This window comes from Cygnus olor, chromosome 2, assembly GCF_009769625.2.
Source record: "Cygnus olor isolate bCygOlo1 chromosome 2, bCygOlo1.pri.v2, whole genome shotgun sequence".
In the NCBI taxonomy this organism is placed as follows: Eukaryota; Metazoa; Chordata; class Aves; order Anseriformes; family Anatidae; genus Cygnus; species Cygnus olor.
In genome coordinates, this window is record NC_049170.1 from 82,684,886 (window position 1) to 82,707,911 (window position 23,026).

The 23,026-nt window shown below is 37.4% G+C and overlaps 1 protein-coding gene across 2 annotated transcripts in view; it reads right to left on the reverse strand.

The window, feature by feature from the left end:
• TRIO (trio Rho guanine nucleotide exchange factor) overlaps window positions 1–23,026 on the reverse strand; it is a 248,601-nt gene that overhangs the window by 68,736 nt on the left and 156,839 nt on the right. For both annotated transcript variants that reach the window (XM_040548080.1, XM_040548081.1), the window contains exons 25-33: window positions 22,564–22,673; window positions 21,772–21,841; window positions 21,215–21,304; window positions 17,398–17,490; window positions 15,291–15,402; window positions 13,043–13,233; window positions 9,631–9,732; window positions 8,133–8,275; window positions 7,390–7,489 (exon numbers count right to left, since the gene is read on the reverse strand). In XM_040548080.1, coding sequence (XP_040404014.1) covers window positions 7,390–7,489; window positions 8,133–8,275; window positions 9,631–9,732; window positions 13,043–13,233; window positions 15,291–15,402; window positions 17,398–17,490; window positions 21,215–21,304; window positions 21,772–21,841; window positions 22,564–22,673 — 1,011 coding nt within the window. The remainder of the gene's footprint in view (window positions 1–7,389; window positions 7,490–8,132; window positions 8,276–9,630; window positions 9,733–13,042; window positions 13,234–15,290; window positions 15,403–17,397; window positions 17,491–21,214; window positions 21,305–21,771; window positions 21,842–22,563; window positions 22,674–23,026) is intronic.

Below are 23,026 nucleotides of genomic sequence, written 5' to 3' on the forward strand. Positions count from 1 at the left end.
TGCAACATCCACGTTAGATCATGGCTGGTATGTCCCTTCTACGAACTCAGTAGCTTGGATCAAGCCAGTGAACTCCTTCTACTCAAGGCAGTAACCCCACAATGCTTTACACTTGGACAAAGGTGGACAAACACTCTGTGAGAGTTGCAGCTGCAGCTAATATAGAGGCATGTGCTATTCCAACATACTGAACCATTCTCACCACATTATGTTTGCCTATTGCATTTAGGCTTTTAAATGCAGCCTACATCCGATGAGCTTTAGGAAAAGGAAGTAACAGCCTGCACTGCTATTTATTAGTTTTCACTGAAAGCCTTTAACTAAAGTAATAGATAGAAACTTTGCTAGGATAACACTATCGTGTATTATCGAGCAAGCATTTTAGAACAGATGACAAAAAATGCAAAAACCCAAGTAAGACTAAAAGGCTAATTCTGACCTTCTCTTACTCAAACCTGCAACAAACAACAGGATGTAACTCCTAGCAGACAGCTTGTAGTAACTTCAGGGCTTTCCCATGGTTTCTGCCTGCTAATCTCAATGGCTACCCTTGCTTGTGCCTGCACACAAAGAAGGAATAAAGTTTTCTTTGGGGAAATGCAGGGACTAAGAAGGGCTGAAAATCATTATACATCTAGTGTTTAAGGATGGTAAATCAGGTTGCATCCGTTTAGATCCAGGCTAAAAGTTAATCACATTGTTTACTACTACATCTCTCCAGACAGTCCTAATACCCAAATTATGGTAGTTACATCTTCAAAACATGCTACCTTCTCCCTCATTAAAAACTTCCTTTTCCCTCCCCCCACTTCTCTGTATTTTATTAGTTTTTAATCCATGCAAAACTATGCCAAAGGGGAAAAAGTAAGAGCTTTCCCTTGTTTTCTGGTATTGATTTATATTACAGCCTTCTTCAGACAAACTAAGCAACAATTGAAACCATCTGTATGCCTGATGGGGACCAAGAAAAAGCTGATGCAGTATGACTTCACAAGGTGGCTAACGCAGATTGAATTTTTCTCAGGCAAGTCCATATGCATCCCCAGTCAGTACAAGCACCAAGACAGTAACAAGTGGATACTTTCCAGAAACTCCATTTAGCCATTGTACTTTCCCCTAAACACCTACAGGAGCATAGCTCTGGTGCTCTACTTCCTTGTCTGACCCTTCATCTCCTTCAACAGGAGATTAAAATATACTTTAACACCAGCGCAAAGAACATCTGCTTTTGGCTTTCATGGAGATGTTATTTCTTCTCCTCCTAATTGAAAAAAAACAAAAGCAGCTAAGACTTTTTGTTCATGAAGTATTTTGTATAGTATTAAGCTAAAGGAAAAAGCAAACAAACGTTGATAGTAGCTATGTCAGAAACTACCAAGGTACCAAAATAGTCATTAAGACTGTGTGGGAATTGGACGTCCTAGCTGATGAGTATTCCACTGAAACCAACTACTCCATCGCACTTCAACGTGCAAGACACTTCCCACATGTAGTTGTTAGCTCCACACTGTTCTCAAACACTCTGACATTGTTAGATGCAACTCAGCACAGGACTTCTCCGCTGCTGCCTGAAGCACCTAAGGCAGTGCTGTGCTCTCCTGAGCCCACCTCCAAGTTAGCATCTCGGACAGTCAACCAGCATCAACTTTCACCTCCCCGGGATGACAACCATTCTTTCTCCCCACAACTGTAATGGCCAGCAAACAGTGCGTTCCTCTTTGTTTCAGAGCTTGTTTTCTTTCCATAACATGCTTTCTGAAAGCAGTTTCATCCTCTACACTGATTAAATGCAGTTGGACAGCAAGGAGTGTTTGGGATTAAGTACATTGCTCAACAGCTGTTGTTGGACAGCTTTGGCAAGGCTCTCCAGGCTAGCTGGAGGGAAGAGAAAGAGGCACAGAAGAACCAGGAGACTGACTTGCACTGAAAAGAAGGGAGTTACAAACCACCTAAATCCAAATTTAGGCTGAACAAGGGCTTTTTATGCTTTATCCATCATTCTCAAGAAACCCATTATGTAAACTGAATTAATCATGCATGATAAAAATAAATGAGGCTATGTCTGAAACATGGAAAATGGAGAGGGAGAGACAAGATGAGAAACAAAAGCCAGACAAAAATAGAATGGCAGATTAAAAAAGGCGCAAGGTTTAATTAAACAGCTTATCATGGGACAGTGCATTGCTGTTGCTGAACTTAATGTTAGCCATCTAAGTTCATCTCTCTGGGGCTTTTTAATCACTGCTGACTGTAGAGTGGAAAAGGAAATAAAAGCATAACATGCTGGTTATGTAGACTGTTAGTGTAGGTTTACTGAAGTCAGAGACACCACATCAGAATTTCATCTGCCATCAGACCCCGTGAAGATCACTACTGGCTGAGTTCTGCCAAGTACAATGACAGCCTTTACATTAGGCCATATTACCTCATCTCAGGGCTGCTTATTAAATTTACTTCCACATGGTAATTTCACATTAAGAGGGAGGAAAGAGCAGCTAATAAGATTTCTCAATTATTTGAAGTGTGAAAAATCTATAACCTCTTTTATAAAATGGAAACAAGTGCACTGTGGGAGTAAAGAAATAGGGGAGAAGTTTTCTTCTCATAGCATTTCACTTTGACCAGGCAGCTGCTCAGACCTGATTTCTTACGCTGAGGAGAGGTGTATTCTCAGAACTGTGTCTGCTTCTTCGTTTGTTTTTTACTAAAATAAAAAATTAGATTTTTTTTTCCTGCTGGCAGTCACCTTTTTCTTTTCTTTTTTTTTTTTTTCTTCTGTGTTCTCAGCTGGTAGAACTAAATACCTGGTTGTCTCCCGCTGCTTCAGTCCTTCTTCTGTTTTCTGAAGTACTACACACAAGTTTTAAGAAGCATGTGAATGAAATACAACTTCACACAGACAACAATACAAAGTGTTACCAGCTGGACACAAAAGACAATTCATTAAAAATAAAATATTGCTGCACTGACCACACAGAGTAGGTAGGCTAGCATGATTCCTCCTATTTAGGATAACATCCTATGACAGCTCTTCTTATAAAAGCCTATTTCTTCTCAGCTACCAAAATAGTTGTTTGGATTATTTTGTATCTCTGCCAGCTCTGTTAACACAAGCATAAAAAGATCCATCAGACCTATGTTGTTTCCTTCAGCCTCCCCATTTCGTTTCCTATGCATTGGATTACATTCAAAACAAGATGTTAAAAACAGATCCAAGCTCTGAGGCTAGGTAACTGTTGAAAGCTGGAAAGAAAGACTGAGTGTCATCTCTTTTATTCATTAGCCACCTAAAATGCTGGGTATACAGCTAAAGAACGTGAATGGAGAAGGTAAAGAATGGAGAACGTGAATGAAAGGTGAAGGGTGAAATATTTACTGAGAAGGGTGCAATAAGATCACTCATTTTGAAAACAGATGCTCTGATGGAAGTAGGAATCTCCCTCTCAAAAAGTTTTCATTTTACTCTGGACTCCATTATACCTTCTAATACTTCACGATGGGTTGGTGCTACAGGTGTATTTAGGTTGTCTTGCAATACGGAGATACACCACATGATAATAAAAAGGGGGGTGGAAAGGGATCTTAAGTCATCTAGTCCATTCCTTTCTCTTCCTCTAGATCATGATCAATTGCATCTATGTGAATCATGACTAACATTTATCCAAAGCTTTCACAAATATTTCCAATTATGGACATTCCCTAGCCTTCCAAACCAGGCTGCTCTAGAGCTTCACATTCCATAGATATATAAAAAAAAGTCTTTGCAACATGCGATCTTTTATAAAGACGATGTCCTTTAATCTCATTGTACCCACTAAAAATACGGGTAAAAGACTGGTCTGTAACTCCATGTAGTTTTTACACACTTGAAGACCTTAAGTTCTTCCTCACACCTTTTTTCTTCAGACTCATCAGCCCTAACTATTTTGGGGCTCTTATCTTACAAAGTAAGTTACGTTTGGCAGGCCTCTAATCAAATCTTTTGATTTTGCTGGAATTCTTCCAATGGCCCTCTAATTTGCTAAAATTCTGTATTCAAAACTGGACGCAGTACCTAATAGAAGCCTTACAGTTGCTGAGTAAAGTATGAGGACTTTCTGACCATCAGCATAAGGCTGCTTCGTCCCATTTCATAAGTGCATCACACTTAAAAGAATACACGGGTTGTGAGCCTCTGTAACTTCTAGATCTCCTTCTCCAAAACCGTTCAGTACTCTCACCATTTTCATTAATACTTAATTATTTCCACCCATTCACATTAACTCAAATGAGTCCCTATTAAATTAGTATTTTGCCAGTTCATTTCTCCCTTTACCAAGATGATTCTGAATGCTAAAATTCCATCTTCCGATACAGTTTTCAGATTACATGAATCTGGGAAGGATGTCAGCCTTTATAAGTGGTTTACTGGATCATTACTGGGTCATTACTGAAAAGCAGGATGCAAAACTAGAGCCAACAATCAAAAGTTACAATTCTTTGCCCAATAATAAGCCCAAAAAGCCAGGGTGGAGAAGAAAAAAGGTAATGAGAAAGTTATTTTCTGTTGTTAAGGCATTGCCAAACAAGTCACAAAACAGGATGCAAAGAAAGAAGTTCATCTGGACAATACTCAACGATTTCCAAGGCCAACGATTTTTAGTTCTTTCAAAACAGATGTCTCAGCAGGCAAGAAAGAATATTTTATTTTGGATAAAAGATTTCACACTTGATATTCTCCACGTATAACAACTTAGCGCTTCTAACCAAAACATTATATTAAAAGAGTCAATTGTCTGAACATATGATTGGATAGAACAGAAGAAAGGTTTTACTTGGTTGCTGATTAATATGAGTTGTTTGGTATTGTTTTTTCTTAACCACAATAGTAGACACGTGAACAGAATGAAGTTCAGCAACAGTATAAATGATAAAATGCTAAACATTTTTACCATTTGCTTAACATATTAAATTAGCTGTTATTTTTAATGCTTCTCAGTTTGGAATCTAAGCTCAGTTTGGGACATGCTCCAAAACTGACTGAGAAGTTCCACTGCTCCAACTGACTAAACACATAAACAGTACCTAAAATCCCTATAATTGTTTCGCTCCATCTCTGTAAGGCATTCAAACACACTTTAAGCTTCCAATCTGAAGAAAAAAAAAAATTTCAGTCAATTTTAAATCCCAAACGGACTAGAGCCAATGAATTCTCAACATACGAAATGAAAGATTACTTCAGATTCAGCAAGTATCAACTTATCCTACTTATTTCACCGGCCTTCTGCCTGTTGCTGTTCCTTAACAACTTTTGTTTTTTATTTATAAACAGATTTTAAAAATTTCTCATCTTAATGCATTTAACAAATCAAAACATAGAAATATTAAACAAAAATCCGCACACTTCAAAAAGTGCATAAACAGCCAGTTCCTTCCTTGGACAGGTATAGGAAAGACATAGCACAAGTAACCTCTAAGTGATTTCCCAGTTTCCAGTATGGACTGGTCCGTTCTTGTCAAAGAAAAGTCTAACAAGAATTTTATCTGTTAATTTGAAAACTCAAAGCTACTTTAAAACAAAACAAAACAAAAAAAACTAAGCTCACTAACCAACTTTAAAACATAATTTGTCAATAAAATATTTAAAAGCTCTCTCCATCCCTCTTTCCTTCTATTCCTCCTCCTTTTAACTTATAAATCCTGTTGAACAGGTTGTTGGTAAGATTCTTCCTCATGTCAGACTGAAAGACAAACCTGGGGGCATTTCACTTTGCCAACTTTCTTAGTAATTCTTGTATGATGCCTGAAATATTGCTATGAAGGGCAACAGGAGACCATCCATATCATTTCCCAGTAAATAAGTACATCATAAGCAACTGAGGATGGGCAATTGCTGCACATAGCAGGGATGAATTGCATCACCTCAGCTGAAATTGAAGGACAATCTAGAAAAACAGCTTGGCTTCTCAGTCAACAATCAGGGAAATCAGAGAGATTATGTCTTAGCTTTGAGTGTGATAGATCACCCCAAATCTACACTAGTCATGGACTGTTAAGAGCAGAAATATCAACACAGGTTTTAAGAACACATTGAAAAATGCATTAAGCTATTTTCCAGTATAGATAAAACTTTTTTTTTTTTTTTGTAAATCACTCTATAACTAATAATGCAAGGAATAAAATAGCAAGAGAGTCACTGGAAGACTCTCTTGCTCTAAGCAACCATTTTGCTAACAGATATCCATAGAAGAAGAACCACCAAAACTACAGACCAACTTCTGTACAAATGTACCAGGTCAAAGCAGAAGCTATTTTTGACTAATCTAAGAACAACCCTAAGCCCTTCATACTTCTTTTTGTAAAGAAGAAGAAGACAGAAAAGAGAAAATTAAATCATAGGGTTTAAGTGACATGCAAAAATATGGAAAACAAACTCTCTTTTAAATGACCGTGGGAATTGTCAAAATGTTTCTCTGAGCAGCTACTCACCTAGCTGCCCTGTAATATACTGATTATTTTACCTGTATATTTTTAGTGGATCATCAGAAGAATTTTACTGAATGAGGTAATAGGCCAAAAATCCGTAACTGTGTTTTCAAGTAATTTACTACTCAGCTTCTTTTTTTTCATTCTCCTTTTTGATAAACATCTATTAGCCATCTCTACCTCCCTGTGAGGTCTTAACACCTCTCGCTTGCCAGAAATCTTTCAACTCCAAAGTAATACACACATGTTTCATATAAGAATTTTTGCTCTTTCGATGCCTATCTTTCTTCTACCCATGAGAAACTCGAGCTGTGTTATCCTTATGGGACAACCCAGCCAAAATCTATAGGCAAAATTGGAGAAAAGAAATCACTAGTACCAGTATCATATGATACTTCAACTTGTGGGTTACTCCTCTCTAATATGATGATTTTCATTAGTTCTCATGCAGACACCGAACGCTCTTACTGTCTATGCATGTTTGCTTCACAAAAGTAACCACATGGAAATCACCAACCTCAAGAGAGTCAAAAACCAGATGGTATGCTTTCAGAAAAGCTGAGACTGCCATCGTGAAAAAAAAATATGCACAGCATTAAATTCTATGGAAAATATAACTTCATTTTTAATCTGTGACAAAGCTTTGGACAATCTGCAGAAGAGACGGGGGAAAATATTTTCATCTTGTAATAAACAGAATTTGTGTATGACCTATTGGATTCAAATAATCACCCCTGATCCCCCACTGTATTCAAGATATTTACTGTTACATAAGATATCTTACTTTTGCATACAGCTATATTTAAAAGATCAAATGCTTCCATGCCTCTTCTCTAAAAGTACTAAGGACTACTTTCAGGTGCTAACTCACACTAAGCTATGAATCGTTTGCTCTAAGAACAGAGCAACACCTGGGAAACTTACCTTATCGCTGTCTAGTGTGTTCTGTGAGGTTCTTGAGGCAATTGAAATAGTATCAGGTTGGCTGCTACCATCTCCCTGACTGTCCAGGTCCTCGCCGTCTCTGCAAATAGTTCAGTTTTCATTACAATATTAGCATTGTGTTTGTAATGTGTTAGCTCATACTTACAACTCTAAAGGGGCACCTAGATATTGTGGCAATGGACCCTAGACAGACAAAATAACTGATAGAAAAATCACATATTCAGCATTTAATACTTTGTTCTATGCTTAAAGTGAACAGATTCTTTTGTTCAACATCTACATCAACATCATGGAATTAATGTAACCAACCAGCCAGAGCAAGTTTTCATGCCAGCTCTGGCAAGAAACAGCCACTTAGCAGTCTGCTTGCTAATTTTGGCTAAGTCACTCATTTTAAGCCCTGTCAAAGGAAACCAAGGACCTGAATATGAGTAACACACACAGAATTGTGAAAATCTAAAATACACAGCTATCCTGCACTGCAGTTCCAAATTCCTTCTGTAATGGCTAAATCTACACTAGCCAGCGACTGTGCAGAGCAGAAATCTCAATATATTCAGCATTGCAGGAAACTGGAAAATAATTATAAGACAAAACTGGACACAATGGCTCTTGGTTTTGTCCAGTTCACTGAAAGCTATTAGAAATTCAACACTGCAGAGGAAACAGTGCTGTTGAAACAGCATACTTGAAGATCTCTGACTTTTTAAAATATTAATTACCTTCTTCCTTTCTGTTTTGTTGTTGGTGCCGTTTTGGGGATGTGGATTGGTTCTTTCAATGCTCCTTTCAAATGAATGGTCCTTTCTTGTATCACTTCCCGGATATGTTTAATCCAGTCCTGTTTATTTTCTATACTGGATGCCTTTGATATGTAAAAGAAACAAAAACACCAGACTGGACTATTATAGCTGAGAAAATCCACACATATAGTCTAATGAATATCAAAGGCATAAAGAAAGACTGTGTGAATCATTTTTGAAAACATGAACAGAGAAATGGAAATCCAAGCTAGTTCTCTTCATTTTGAACCAACAATACTACTTTACACTTGTCAACATTGTTAATATTGTTCATTTAAAAACATTTTATTTAAGATTTACCTTCTTCTTTCATAACTTAAAGCCCCAAGAAGACCGAAGCCCTATACGTACCTCATGATAGACACAGTGGATTGACTTAATTCAAGAATTCCAGTAATAGCACCTTGAATATTAGTATTTTAAACTCCTGATATGTTTTAGGTCAATTCTAACTTTATATAATAATCTGCTATTACTGAAAGAAAACTTACATTGTGACGCATATACTTCCACAACCTATTTTATGTATTATTCTTACGACTTTTCAAACATATTTGGAAGTGGAAAGCTAATTCAGGGATTGTATTTTAATGACTGTCTGCAACATATCATCTATATCGTTGAGATACCTCAGAAAAGATTTGATATCCAGCTGCTCAATGTGTAATCTGACTGTTGAATCCAATTTAGCCCAGTTACCCTGCACCTGAAATTCTATTAAATATAAGCATTGGTGTGGATTGAAAAAAAAATATTGTGTATAAAATCTTACTTCTCTTAATTGCTATCTTCTGAAATAATTGATTTCTAATATACTATATACATTCAATAAACAAGGAAAACATCAAAATAGGATTCTAAAGGGGTGGAAAAAACTGGAGGAACAATGAACAGTTTGTAAAAGAAAACAAACATTTTTCCTAACGAACCTACTTAGAAGCCAAATACAGTTATGTTAAATATTTATTTACTGTTTTCATGGAATTTACTTATATTATTAATGAGCTAAGGACATGCTACTTTCAACCTTCAAAAACAAACAAAAAAATCAACAAAATTGTTGAAAAGCTTCAGATACCATACGAATTATCTAAATACCTACACTCAAAGTACAGAAAAGAATAGGAACACCTTAAAGTGATCTTATGGAGAACGATCCCTTGAAAACAAAACCCTTTATACTGTTTGTATTGGTTTAATCCTTCAGTAGGCCAACACAGGTTCCCCTCTGCTGTCAAGTCACTTTGGTGATAAGTACACCATATCTGCTTCCATACAAGGGAAGACTATTTGTCAGCAGCTGTCACTCTAAAAGAAGCAGAAGTCATCACTGGTTACATTCCTAACAAGCAAGAACAATTAACTACAACACTTGGTATATCCATATAAATTCACTAAACATATTCACTAAAGTTACCTTGAGAACAATTTTATTGTCTGAAGTTGGTGTTCTTCCAACCCAGAGAGCAAACTTGCAGGGATCTCCTTCTACATGTTCTGTGACACCCAGTTCAGAAGTCTGGAATTAAGAAAAAAAAAGTCAGAACTCCATGGCAATTTTTTCTCAGGAGACACAAAGGGATGCTCATATAATAATTGAGCTCTGCTATTTGAAGAGAGTTTTAGAAGGTTCAGTCTAGCTTCAGAGAAAATTCTTTATTCTTGGGAGGGTGGAGGGGGCTTCTTCAAAAGCAGCGGCTGCAAGCTAAACTTTTTATTTTTTTTAGTAAAGTAACTACTAACAATAGCACTTATAACCTGAAATACCAAATTGCTTCCAAAATTTCAAATTCCACATTTTTGACTTGACATTAAAAAAAAAAAAAGCCCGGTAACTCTAAATAAAATAAATAGAAATACTTGGTGTAAACCAAGTGTTAGTTTCTCTCCTTGCTGATTTCCATTAGGGAATACTCATCACTTATTGATTTTTATGTTTTTGTTAAGATAAGATATGCTTAAGAATTGTCTTGGTATCTTCTAAAACCGTTTTCTGCCAAGCATGTCCTTTGTAGTGTTTCCTTCACAAGTGAGTCCTTGTAGTGTGAAACTGATAAAGAAATTCAAAAATTCAGTTTCCCTTGAGAATTTTGTGGGACAACTACATTAACAATCAGTCTCTGGGAATGTTTTAATGTCAGACTTTTATAGCTAATTATCATCAAAAATGTTTTTGCTTTCCAACTGGAATAACATCTCAATCATGTGAATTTGCTTCCAGTTGAACATTTCATATAGGCTTTCCTCCAAAAAAAATTACAACTGAGAAATATAGCTCAAACCACAAGAATCCTTACTCCAAAAGATAGCTGACAAGCATTCCTACATTATTAGAAACTGTATTTTTCCTCTCACATGCATCATCAGTAGCAAATACATTAATTGCAAGAGATGTTGGATGCACTGTACCTGAGTAAAGGTACTTTGGTTCTTGTCTCGCTTGGATACCAACTTGTTTTTTGTTGCTGCTTTTTTGGTTTGGTGTTTTTTTTTTTTTTTTGAAGAGAAAAACACCCACCCTTTCATCTCTGTCATCTCACTTGGTAAAATTTTCATTGAAATACTTAAAGTCTGTGATGCATTTTAAACTTGACTCACCAACAACTCCTGTGTGTGTTAAAAAGCTTATAAAATACTTGATACAACACCACATTAATTAACTCTGAGAAAATATGCATTACTGCACAGCCCAACGTTAAGTCTGAGAGACCAGGATAGTACAATTTAAATATATTTTTTTAAAGCCCAGTAAAATTAGAAGCCTTGGTACACTTGCAAATGTTATTAATTCAGGAACAATTGAGACAATGCAATAGAGGCCTGTACAATAATGAGTGGCAGAGCAGACAGAGGTTGGTCACTGTCCCTTTCCATAATGGTCGGTGTCAAGCGAAACTAGTGGGAGGGACTCAGGTTCAAGCACAACACACAGAGGCAGTCCTGTACCTAAAATGTAACTAAGCAAAACATCTCTTTGCCAAAGGGTACTGGATATGTCAAAAGTCTGTATGAGGTCTGTGGACGAGCTCATGGAAGAAAAATCCTTTTGGGGTTACTGAGTGCACAGAAACCACACCCAGGCAAGGAAGCACCTAAACTGCCAATTACCGATGACTGGGAGAGTATTTTGGCAAATTATCACTTGCTTGCTTTGTTTCCATAGCCCTCCTGAGGCACTTGCTTTTGGCCACTTTGTCTTTTCAAAGGGGTTCATAAACACATTCTTCCACTAATACAAGTCACGCCATTGAATATCCTGCACTGGGAAACCACAACAGTAATCACATCCAAGTATTAGAGATGACCCTCACTTTCTTAAAACTGCCTTCCAGAGGTGGAAGATAGGATAATGTGCAAGAAAGACCTTTCAAACAACATGCATGCCTTCAACATCTGTATTAATGCCTTTTCTAAAAATCAAACTACAAGGATTGCTATAGTAAGTAATCTGCACTACAGGATATTTTGCAAACTAGGATATGAAGACAAAAAGATAAGCTTGTATTTTAAGAATGGGGTACAATATCAGTTTTCAACATTTCCAGCAACTTTTCTAGATTCTAGACAATTACTTGTTCTTGCCAGATGAACTGACACAACAAGCTTATGGGACTGATTTTTCATCTCTGTCTCCTTTCCCACGTAATGCTTTGGCAGCTGATATTACCTCCAGTACAACTGAAGTTTTTTGTATTTCAGGTTCTTCAGGGCACCAAAGAAACACATGATCAACAATGCTGCGGTTTTGTTACCTGCCAGCTACCTTATACCAGGAAGGACAACAAGTGTTTGAAATGAAGTGACAGAACATGCAAAGTAAGACAGAGAAAAATCATTTTTTGAACCAACCTGCTTTACCAATTTGGACACAGAGGTGGGGAAGAGGGGAAGGAGGAGTAAGAAGGAGCTGAAGCAGGGAAAAAAGGCTCTGTATTCATACCACCTAGACTTGGTCATATACCCCAATCGGATCAATAGAATAAAAAGCTCTTTTAGAGCTTGATTTTGAGAGGTAAAGTTATTTCAAATTCTTTTTCTAAACTGTCTATTATGAAAGACAGTCTTGCATTGGCTGGGGGCAAATCAAACCAAGGGAGACTGTCACTTGACTACCTAAATTTACAGAGCGTGAATACTGCTCTCACCCAAGTCATCATATAAGATGTGTGAATTACACTTGTAAAGCGTACACACTATAGATGAGGAATGCAAGAGGGGATTTTATTATTATTACTTTTTATTTCTAAATGGAAAGGAAAAAAAATCTCATCTCTACATCCTTTCAGTGGACCATAAGAGCTTTTTATTTATTTATTTATTAAAGAAAAGAAAGAAAAAAAAAGAAAAGTATTACTGAGACTACTAGCCTCAGTAGACATTCTGGAATTAACTTTTCCATAACAAGGAGTATTTGTGTTTCCAGACCAGAATGTGTAGAACATCCACCAGAATGAATCTTTACTACACCTGTTACAGTAATATCCATGTTAAACTAGTATAATGAATGCATTCTGTCAACTACTTCCATCCTGCTTTCTAAAAATGAGCCTTAAAGGCTCTTAAAGAACCAACACATATGAAACAAAAACATTCTGGCCTAGTCTTGATTTCCCCATCCTGACACTGACGCATAGTCTTCAGCAGTTGCTATCAACCTACTCTGTCTCCTGAAAAGCATAACAAAATAGCAAAGTCAGAAGATTCAGTCTGCATGTTTCAGTGCAGTATAATAGTTGTTCCAGTTCTTCAGGCATGTTTAAATTATCTGAGCTTAGTCATAATCATCTAGCCAGTTTTCTAAATAAGACCACTTATTCTTCCATACTTACAAACAGTTTGCTCTTGTAAATGTACTTGCTCCTTCCACTTGAGTCCTTTACTTCTTTACTGAAAACCAAGGACATCTCAAAAAGGAAAAGGTGCCTCTCTCTCCCCTTTCGAATTAGAGTTTTGGGGTCCCATACTTGGAAGGATTCTTGAAGGATGAGCTCTCCCTGAGATTCTATATTTTCATCAAAGCCTAAAAACCCAAGGAGAAGAAAGGTTCACCATGAAAAGTTGATAATATGAGCAAATTAAAAAGCACAGCTTCAGTTCATTAGGCAATTCATCTGACTTTTTTTTTTCCCAAATACAGCTTGGAAAAGATAAGAGACCAAGGAAGCAGTACTAAAAACAACCCTTGATTTTAACATTGTAATACACTAAATGAAACTGTAGCTCAAGTTTATGCCTAAATTTAGAAATCCAACTGTTAGGAAGTTTATAAACTCTTCTGGCAGAATTTCACCAACAAATGGCATCTCTTTCTGTTGACTTCTCTTAACTTCTTCCACAACAAAAATTATTTTTCCTACTAGGTTTCTGCCAATGTAGAAAGTGAGCAGCTTGCAAGGACAAAGAGATCAGATCAGGTTGTTCTGACACGAGCAGGATCCCAAATGCCATCTTTTCTGCTAGTACACCTTCCCTATAGTGCATGCAAGAAGCACGTAAATGTATTCCAACAGGGAATGAAAAAAGATGGCAGCTCAGAGCTGCTGCCAGGTGATGAGCCTGCCATTGATTCACTCCACAATAAAGAAATTGCAGCTGGATTACTCATCTTGATATATGTAACAAAGGTGAAAGTTGAGAATACCAATGAGTTTACTTCCACTCTAGTGACAGCGTTCTCCCAGTTTAATACAGAGCTTTAGAATTACAGGATAACAGAAATTAGTCTACGATACTCTTCTGAGTGGTATAAAATTGCATGTTGAAGAAATACTGCTTGCCAATAGTCTCTCAACAGAAAAGCACCAGCCTTGTCAGGAGAACAACAGTTCCTTGCTATTCTAAACAGAGCAGAAGTATGGAGAGCATCAGAGGCAAGTTGCTTCAGGATGTTCATTCAAAAACCTCCAGAGACATAAAGAGGAAATGTGCTCACTCACTCTATTTGTTTAACATGGGATGACTCAACTATATACGCATGATTTGTTATAACACCAACTTATGTAAAAAATTAGGATATTCTCCAGAGTCACATTCCTGGTGTTAAAAGATTATTGCCAATGCTGGTCAGCATTTATACTACCACCATCTCCTCAACAAAGCATTTGGAACTGATCCTGCAGACTGACCAACATTCCTGTTGTTTTAAATCAGGGAAGAGAGGTGATTTTGAGCATTCACGTGACCAAGGATCACATGTCAAACCAAGATGAGTTTTATAGTAACTTGCATGGTACTGCATTCCTACGACAAGCTCCATTACGAAGGCATACAGGAAAATAAACAATATTGACTGAAAACACTTTACAATAAGTCTTTATTCTGCAACTGCAAGCTAAGGTGGCTCTGCTTTTACCTCAAAAAAAATACTTTGTCAAAGAAAAAAAGTTTTATTACTATGATGGCACCATCATACACGATAAAACGTCAATAACAAAATGGATTTTGGCAGAAAGTCGTTCTCAGCACATAGAAGCAATTACATCCAAACTCAACTGTCTGCCATGAACATGATTATGCTGTTCTGGCTAAGGCTCAGGCTAAATTGGCTTATGCTGACATTTTACTGCCAGAAGATACATTTCATTTCAACCAGAAGTCTGTGGAACAGGCAGCAAACAGATGTGAAAACTACAAATTTCTTGGAGACTATTATTTGATGCATAAATCAGAAAAATCAACTCTAATACACGTATGACCCTCTTATAAAGAAGAATACTAGTTGGAAAATGTAGATGAAGCTACCATATCTGACTGTTCACCTGCTACATTTTAGGTGACTGGTGGAAAATTTTGCTAGCCTATGTATTTTTCAAATCTGCAGTGGCAGAGGTGTAGATCAGGATGAAAGATCATTTTTAAAATGTTAACAAAAATGTACCAGTTGTCCATCACAATTGATTTTCCTAAGTAAGTTTGCATTTTATACACCTCCAAATAAAAAGTATATAAAATACAAACCCAGAGATATAAAAATGTTCATATTCTTCAGATCTTCTCAACATATAGTAACATAAAAAGTTATTAAACAAAGTTAATATACAGCATATGACTGAGTTAAAAGGCCAGTTTGAATCCTACCTTCCAGCATGCTGAGGTGCATGGCATCATTGGCTCGCTTTGGCACACTAAGCATCACCTCCAGGCCATCTTTAATCTCACCTTTGCCTTCTTCACAGCATGTGAGCAACTCCTGCAAAAGAAAAGCAGACAATCTATCCTATGTTTCTACACTAATACAACAGACAATCAAATGCTACTTCTAAAGAGCAAAAAATCATTTTTTGCACGTAACATCTACTTTGTTATTTTGTACTTCTTACTCTTCCAATGACTGATAGCATACGTTGTATTTATCACAATCTGTTCTTCACAGAGCAGCCCAAGCATTCAGTTAACCACCTCTGACTTAAATAAGATCATCTGGTTAATAATAAATCCTTAAAAATTAAAATAAGGACAGTTTTTTTTTTTTGATAAGCACAGACACAGCTACTGGATGTAGTGCTACATCAAGGCCCAGAACAATACAGATGCTGAGTCATAAACATAGTGGACAGCGGGATAGCACAAAAGCGTCTGCATGTCAATCTTTACTCCATTGCTCCAAAGACCTGGTCTGTACTACTGCTGATAAAAGAATTTATGTTGTTTCATTTCAAATATTCAGGGATCTACTCTACTTTGCATCATTCACACAGTTGAAAGCATCCTACAGGCAATTTTTTTCTGTATACAAAAAAACATTAAATAATGGACAGAAGTTAGAAAAAGGAATATACTGAAATGTAGTAATTTAAGGTGACTCAGTTCAGTGCACATTCAAGACTTAACGATATTAATGTACAAGTGCTTGAGCTGATATTCAAATTTCCTCACATACTTTGAACATTTGAATAGTATCGAGATAAAATGTAGCTTATATAACCAAAAGGGTACATTATGTTCTTTCTGTAATTCAAAAAGTCCACTTAATTCACTCCCTCAGGTTAAATTCCTTTTAAAGAGAAAGCCAGGTGACTCCTGCATTGCATCATTGCACTATTTTTATTTAACTGCCAATACTATCAATCATTGCATCAAAACAGTACAACACTACACTTAAATTTCTCATGACAACACCACAGAAAAGTGAATGTAACTAAATATCCTCTTGGAGAGGGAGAAGATTAGCAGTTTCAGCACTGTTTGCAAAAATAAACAGAATTTCTGAAGGTGTGTTTTGCCATCATTCAAGATTTGGGCTCCTTATCCTTCCATGTTTCATGACTCTTCTCTTATAGAAAAAAGAAAACTCAACAGCCATCAAATAAATCCATTTTATTATGCAGCAAAGCCATCTGGCTCTGAAAAGCCTGGTGAAACCCATCTATCCCATTCCTTCAATAATGCATCAGCTAAGACATGCTTAGATTAAAAAAGTAATTGTTGAAATCAGTCGCTAAAAATTCTAAAACACAATAACCTATTCATGCAAGTTATTAACTTAACCAAACTGCATTTTTTTGCAAGGGAAGAAATTGAAATATCACAGACTCACTTCCATCCAACTCAACCAGAAATAGCAAGGAATGTTTTTCAGAAGTTTTAAAAAACAATTATCCATGGAAGTTCTTGATTGGAAAGGGGAGACAGAGATCGGTTAAGTTACTTTTGTAGGGAGCTATTACAAAATAAGCAATGCCATCTAGTAGAGATCCAGCACAATTCAAGAACATTGCTGTTTAGCCAAGGAAACATCTGTCTATTGAATGAAAGTGGTAACCAAAGGTTTCAGTTATTTTAACAGCTACTTTGTACTTGACATTACCAGGCAACATTACAAGTAACAATTTAATACCATTACCATAGCTAATGGTTAGTGAAAATTTATTGCAGAAACCATTACAAAAACACTTGTCCATACAAATCCATGAATGATTTTTTGCTCTGGAAACCCAAAGGATATTTTCTAAGTAAACATTAGTAGAGAGGTATCCTTCTGATTTACAGAAATCTGGGAAAAAGTTCCTTATTTATGCCATCTTTATTTTTCAGTGTTTTCCTAACAAATATTTCAGCAAGAGTAAAGCTGACCAGGATGCTCTAGTCTCAAAGTGAAGAGTAAAAAAGCCTTCCTGATTTCAGAAACAGCTTTGCCTGCTTATGAACAGCAAACTCAGATTAAGAACTTTGAATTAGTACTGACCTTTAAAAGAAGCTGGTATTTTGTTATCCTTTGGACAGGTTTGATAAGGTAAGAGGAGATGGAGTTGGCCAGTCCATGTCGCTGTTGTATCTCCTACATGAAAAAAGGAAACATGAGGACTGTGAGCACCAACATGCATATATAGCTTGTTCTGAAGGCTATGTAACAGACATTAACTGAAATTCCTATTTTAGCAGGAAGAAAGAAGAAGAAAAAAGACAACTGGATGACAAGATATTCCAGTCATAGGAAGTGATTTAGTTGAGAATTTACCCGCTCACTTTATGCAAACAAAAGAATATTACCTCCAAGGGTACCCTCTGAAGTATTTCAACAAGCCTAAATCCAAATAGCAGTGATTAGGAATATTGAACAAGTGGCACCGCCTTATTATTTTTATAAACTGGAATTTGTGGGGTTTTATTACTTTCAGGACAGAAAACAAATCCGAGAGTTCTAGAGAACAGTGAGGACTACTGCATGAAGACTGAGAAAGAAGTTTCTTGGCATCATCTGCTAGTTTTAACTAACAGTCACAAAGCTTTTTTTTTTCCCAAAAAGCTGTTACAAATCCACAAGGGGGAGCAAGAAGTAACATTTTCTAACCAAAGGAAAGAGGTTATGCAAGAGGTTAAAAAGAAACCAGAGCCACTTTAAATAAAGATGTCTTCGGCTAACCTAAAGAGGAAAATAAAAGTGACATGATAATTACATGGGATAATTACGGAATTCAAATACTGATCATGGATGAACTTCAAGGCCAGTGCTTGCCTTTTATCACAGAAGTGTATATATTTTAACCACATTATTTCTAGCAGCAGGTTTATGCACTACAGCTATAGGCCTTCTAACCACAATTACAGCATCAGAAATTCCCAACAAAGGATTCACACGACATTTTCACGTGGCCCAGTCATGACATCACCAGGAACTCTTGAAGTTACCTGTACACAGTCAGGTCTTCACTTTTCTAATCCACCTTAATTGAATTAGGGGATGGAGCGCTGGATACACTGCTAAAATAGAGGAATTGAGGATGTTCCACTGGAAGCAGTGGCAAGAACATATTTCTAATACAATTTTATTAGAGCCTTTGTTGCTTTTTAAAATAGTATCATAGAATCATAGATCGGTTTGGGTTGGAAGGGACCTTGAAGATCATCTAATTCCGCCCCCCAGCCATGGGCAGGGACACCTCCCAGAAGATCAGGTTGTTCAAAGCCCTATGCAGCCTGGCCTTAAATACTTCCAGGGATGGGGCATCCACAGCTTCTCTGGGCAGCCTGTGCCAGGGCCTCACTACCCTCACAGTAAAGAATTTCCTCCTTATATCTAATCTAAACCTACCCTTTTCTAGTTAACACCATTACTCCTTGTCCTGTCACTACACCCCCTGACAGAGTCCCTCCCCAGCTTTCCTGTAGGCCACTTCTAGGTGTTGGAAGGCTGCTGCAAGGTCTCCCCCCAGAGCCTTCTCTTCTCCAAGCTGAACAACCCCAACTCCCTCAGCCTGTCTTTGCAGGAGAGGTGCTGAGCCCCTTGATCATCCTTGTGGCCCTCCTCTGGACTCACTCCAACAGGTCCCTGTCCTTCTTGTGCTGGGGGCTCCAGAGCTGAATGCAGGGCTCCAGGTTGGGTCTCATGAGAGCAGAGCAGAGGGGAGAATCACCTCCCTCAAACTGCTGGCCACGCTGCTTGTGATGCAGCCCAGGATACAGTCGGCTTTCTGAGCTGCAGGCACACATTGCCAGCTCATGTTGAGCTTCTTGTAAACTAGCACCCCAAGATCTTTCTCATCATGGCTGCTTTCAATCCATTCTCTGTCCAGATGCAGGACCTTGCACTTGACCTTGTTGAACCTCATGAGGTTCACACAGACCCACCTCTCAAGCCTGCCCAGGTCCCTCTGGATGGCATCCCTTCCCTCCTGCATGTCGACTGCACCACACAGCTTGGTGTCATTGGCAAACTTGCTGAGGGTGCACTCAATCTCACTGTCCATGTCACTGACAAAGATATTAAACAGCAGTGGTCCCAATACTGACCCCTAAGGAACACCACTCATTACTGATCTCCACCTGCACATTGAGCCATTGACCACAACAATTTGAGCATGACCATCCAGCAAATTCCTTACCCACTGAGCGGTCCATCTGTCAAATCCACGTCTCTTCAATTTAGAGACAAGCATATAATGGGGGGCAGTGTTAAATGTTTTGCACAAGTCAAAGTAGATGATGTCAGTGGCTCTTCCCCTATCCACCAATGCTATAACCCCATTGTAGAAGGCCACCAGATTTGTCAGGCATGATCTGCCCTTAGCGAAGCCATGTCGGCTGTCATCAGTCACCTCTCTGTTTTCCATGTGCCTTAGCATAGTTTCCAGGAGGATCTGCTCCATGATCTTGCCAGGCATAGAGGTGAGATTGACTGGCCTGTAGTTCCCCGGGGTCTATCTTTTATTCCCTTTTTAAAAATGGAGGTTGTGTTTCCCCTCTTCCCATCAGCAGGAACTTCAAAGGACTGCCATGACTTCTCAAATATGAAGGACAATGGCTTAGCAACTACATCTGCCAGTTCCTTCAGAACCTTAGCAACTACATCTGCCAGTTCCTTCAGTACCTCATCAGGTCCCATTGACTTGTGCACCTTCAGGTTCCTTAGATGGTCTTGAACCTGATCTCCTACACTGGCTGGTTCATCATTCTTCCAATCCCTGTCTTTGCCTTCTGGGGCTTGGACCATGTGGCTGGAGCTCTTGTCAGTGAAGACTGAGGCAAAATAGTTATGAAGTACCTCAGCCTCCTCCATATCCTGGGTGACCAGGTCTCCCATTTCCTTCTAGAGAGAGCCCACAATTTCCCTAGTCTTCCTTTTATCACCGAGTTTTTTTTTCATCAGCAATTACAGTATTTAATAAGTTCTTTAAATTTTTTTGGTCGTATGACCATATCTAATTGATATGACCTGATTTTCTGTAACGTATCTACTTTTGTACAAGCACTGAAAACTAAATAGAGGCTTCACAGAAAGACTTTACCTTATACTGTTAAGAATTCCCATCTCCTTAGTGAAAGGCTTTTGAAATTAACACCAAGAGCTTCAGGGATATTATGCCCTTCCCTCTATTTCCACAACTAATTCTAAAAAACAATGGTGTTGTTGCTACACATCTAGTAGCTTAGCACAGGAGAGGAGGAAACAATGTAATTGAATCATCTGTAAATATGTATTCAACAAAATCACCAAGGAAGAGCACAAAGTCCTTCAGAATGACTGAAATCCTCCAAAAACTCTCCAACAGCCACCATATTTTCGTCCTTTCCTAAATGGAATGTTACATGTAGACCAAGTAACTTTGGGACTGAATTAGCAATGGTTGGTTTAGCACCTCTGAACAATGCCAGTCAACTGAATTACTACTGCATTCAATTACAAGTCAAAGGCACTCCAACAAATTTAACAAAGATTGTCGTCTTTTCTATGTATGGTGCAACCAAAGCAAATCAAAATGCTAAGATTTGCAGAATGTGCTAGTGAGAACTGAAGACTCATGTCTCGGCTGTTGCTGTCAAAACCCTGTTTGCAGTTCTGAACTCCTGTGATATAACACTGACTTCTTATATTTAACAGATTTATGAAGACCAATTGATCAATATAAATTAACCATGTGAGATATATGACTGATTTTCTTAAGATGACAGTAAATTTTAGTATTAAACTTGCATTTTCTTAAGAAATAAGGCACTCAATATAAATATAAATACAAGATTCAAACTGGCAAGACCTATTTTTAAGTTGGACATGAAGTACTTACATCAAAGTATGCTCCTGCATGTTCTAATATCAGCTGGGTAGAATCAGGCTTATTTTTACAGTAAGTAACATACATTTGGAACTTGTCTGCCTGCAGACAAAAATGCAAATTTATATGTTATCACATAGCATAACTGCTGTCTCAAGAAGTTTTTACAGTTATCAAAGAATATTTCATCTGCCTCAAGAAACTAAGCAACATAGGATTATTTTCCTACTCAAACTGGCCACATAAGAAAATACAAATGTGACTGAAAACAATGGCAGCATATGCAAAAGTAGATTATTCATAGCTAAGACAAAGATAATGAACTAAACAAAAACACAAATGGAGATTTTGGCTATTCACATAAACTTTGAGAGCAGCCAAGTACTGGCACCTGACAGCAGTACCTTGATTTCTTTCCTGTTCAAGATAGACAATTTTTTAAATCCAAATTTCAAGGAAGAGTTACTTTTACAGAGACTCAAATTTAAAAGAGACTTGAGGGTAAGTATCTACCCCTTCATGCTTCCTATCTCCCTTGTTACTTCTAAACACAAATCTGACTTTGTTACCCATGTCACGAAGCAGTGTCCAACATCTTCTGGTAACTGTTCATATTTTTCCAGCTCTTTGAGGAATATACTATGGGTAGAGAAGAAACAAACAGCATAAGGCACATGAAACATTTTCATTAGAGCAGTTTACATTGATCTATTGTCTGTGAAGAGTTAGAAATCTTACTGTAATTCATACTAACAACATGAGCTAACACTATTAAAAGGAATGGATGACAAATGTGTAGTATCAGAGATAATATAAATTAGCTATTATAATTCAATACAAACTCTGATGTGAAAGTTCGAAGTTGCTCCAGCAGACTTATGCAGTTAATACATGTACACATAAAAGTAAACAAAACTGAATAACTACAGTTCACCATCCAGAAGATTTCCTATTGTTTCAGTTTCAGGAAAAGTTTAGCCTTCATCTCAAGAGAAATAGGAGGCTGACTTGCTTTTTGAATACTCAAGTTAACTAAAGAAACTGTTAGCGCTATACCTGCTGAGTTCAGTGATTTCTACCTCTTCATGACAACTGGAAAACGTACAGCAATATTTTAATGCATTCAAATAATTTCTTAAAAGCTGAAAGATGTCTGAGACTGAAAAAGACAGTTTCTAGTGGTGTACCTACCTGGTTACAAAAAGCAACAATTTTAACAATTTAACAGTATGAGAAGAAATCCTTTACATTTTGGATGGCAAAGAGTTCATTATTCATATGCACCATATTTTCATTAGGAAATCCCTCAGGTCATCATGTGGATTTACCACTAATATGGAAATGGGAGATAAGTCACTCACTTATTGTGGAACTCATAGATTTCCTGCATGTTTCCAAAGATAATGTGTTCTTTGTTTACAATACCAGGTGGGATCTCTTCAACTCCACTTGTCATTTCCCATAGATACGTCTGCCCAGGACAAAAAAGATGCATGAAAAAATCATCAAAAAGCTGAACAGAAGCACTCAGGTTATCTGTAAGCACACACTCAATGCAGAAAAATTGGTGAAAATCACGTAGCATCATCAACTCCAGTTGTTTGTTGTGTCACATATCACTTGTAATTTTGGCAGGAAAATACACGTTCTAAAACTGACAATTTAACATAGTCCTTCAGATTACATCATTTAAAATGCATAGTGCTCTTGACAACCTCTAATGCTTCAGGATATTCCTTACGAAGGTCATGTCTGCAGTCTGGAAGTTCATGTTTTGTGCAAGAGCTAACACTGAACATTACTAGCTTACGCATAACAATTACT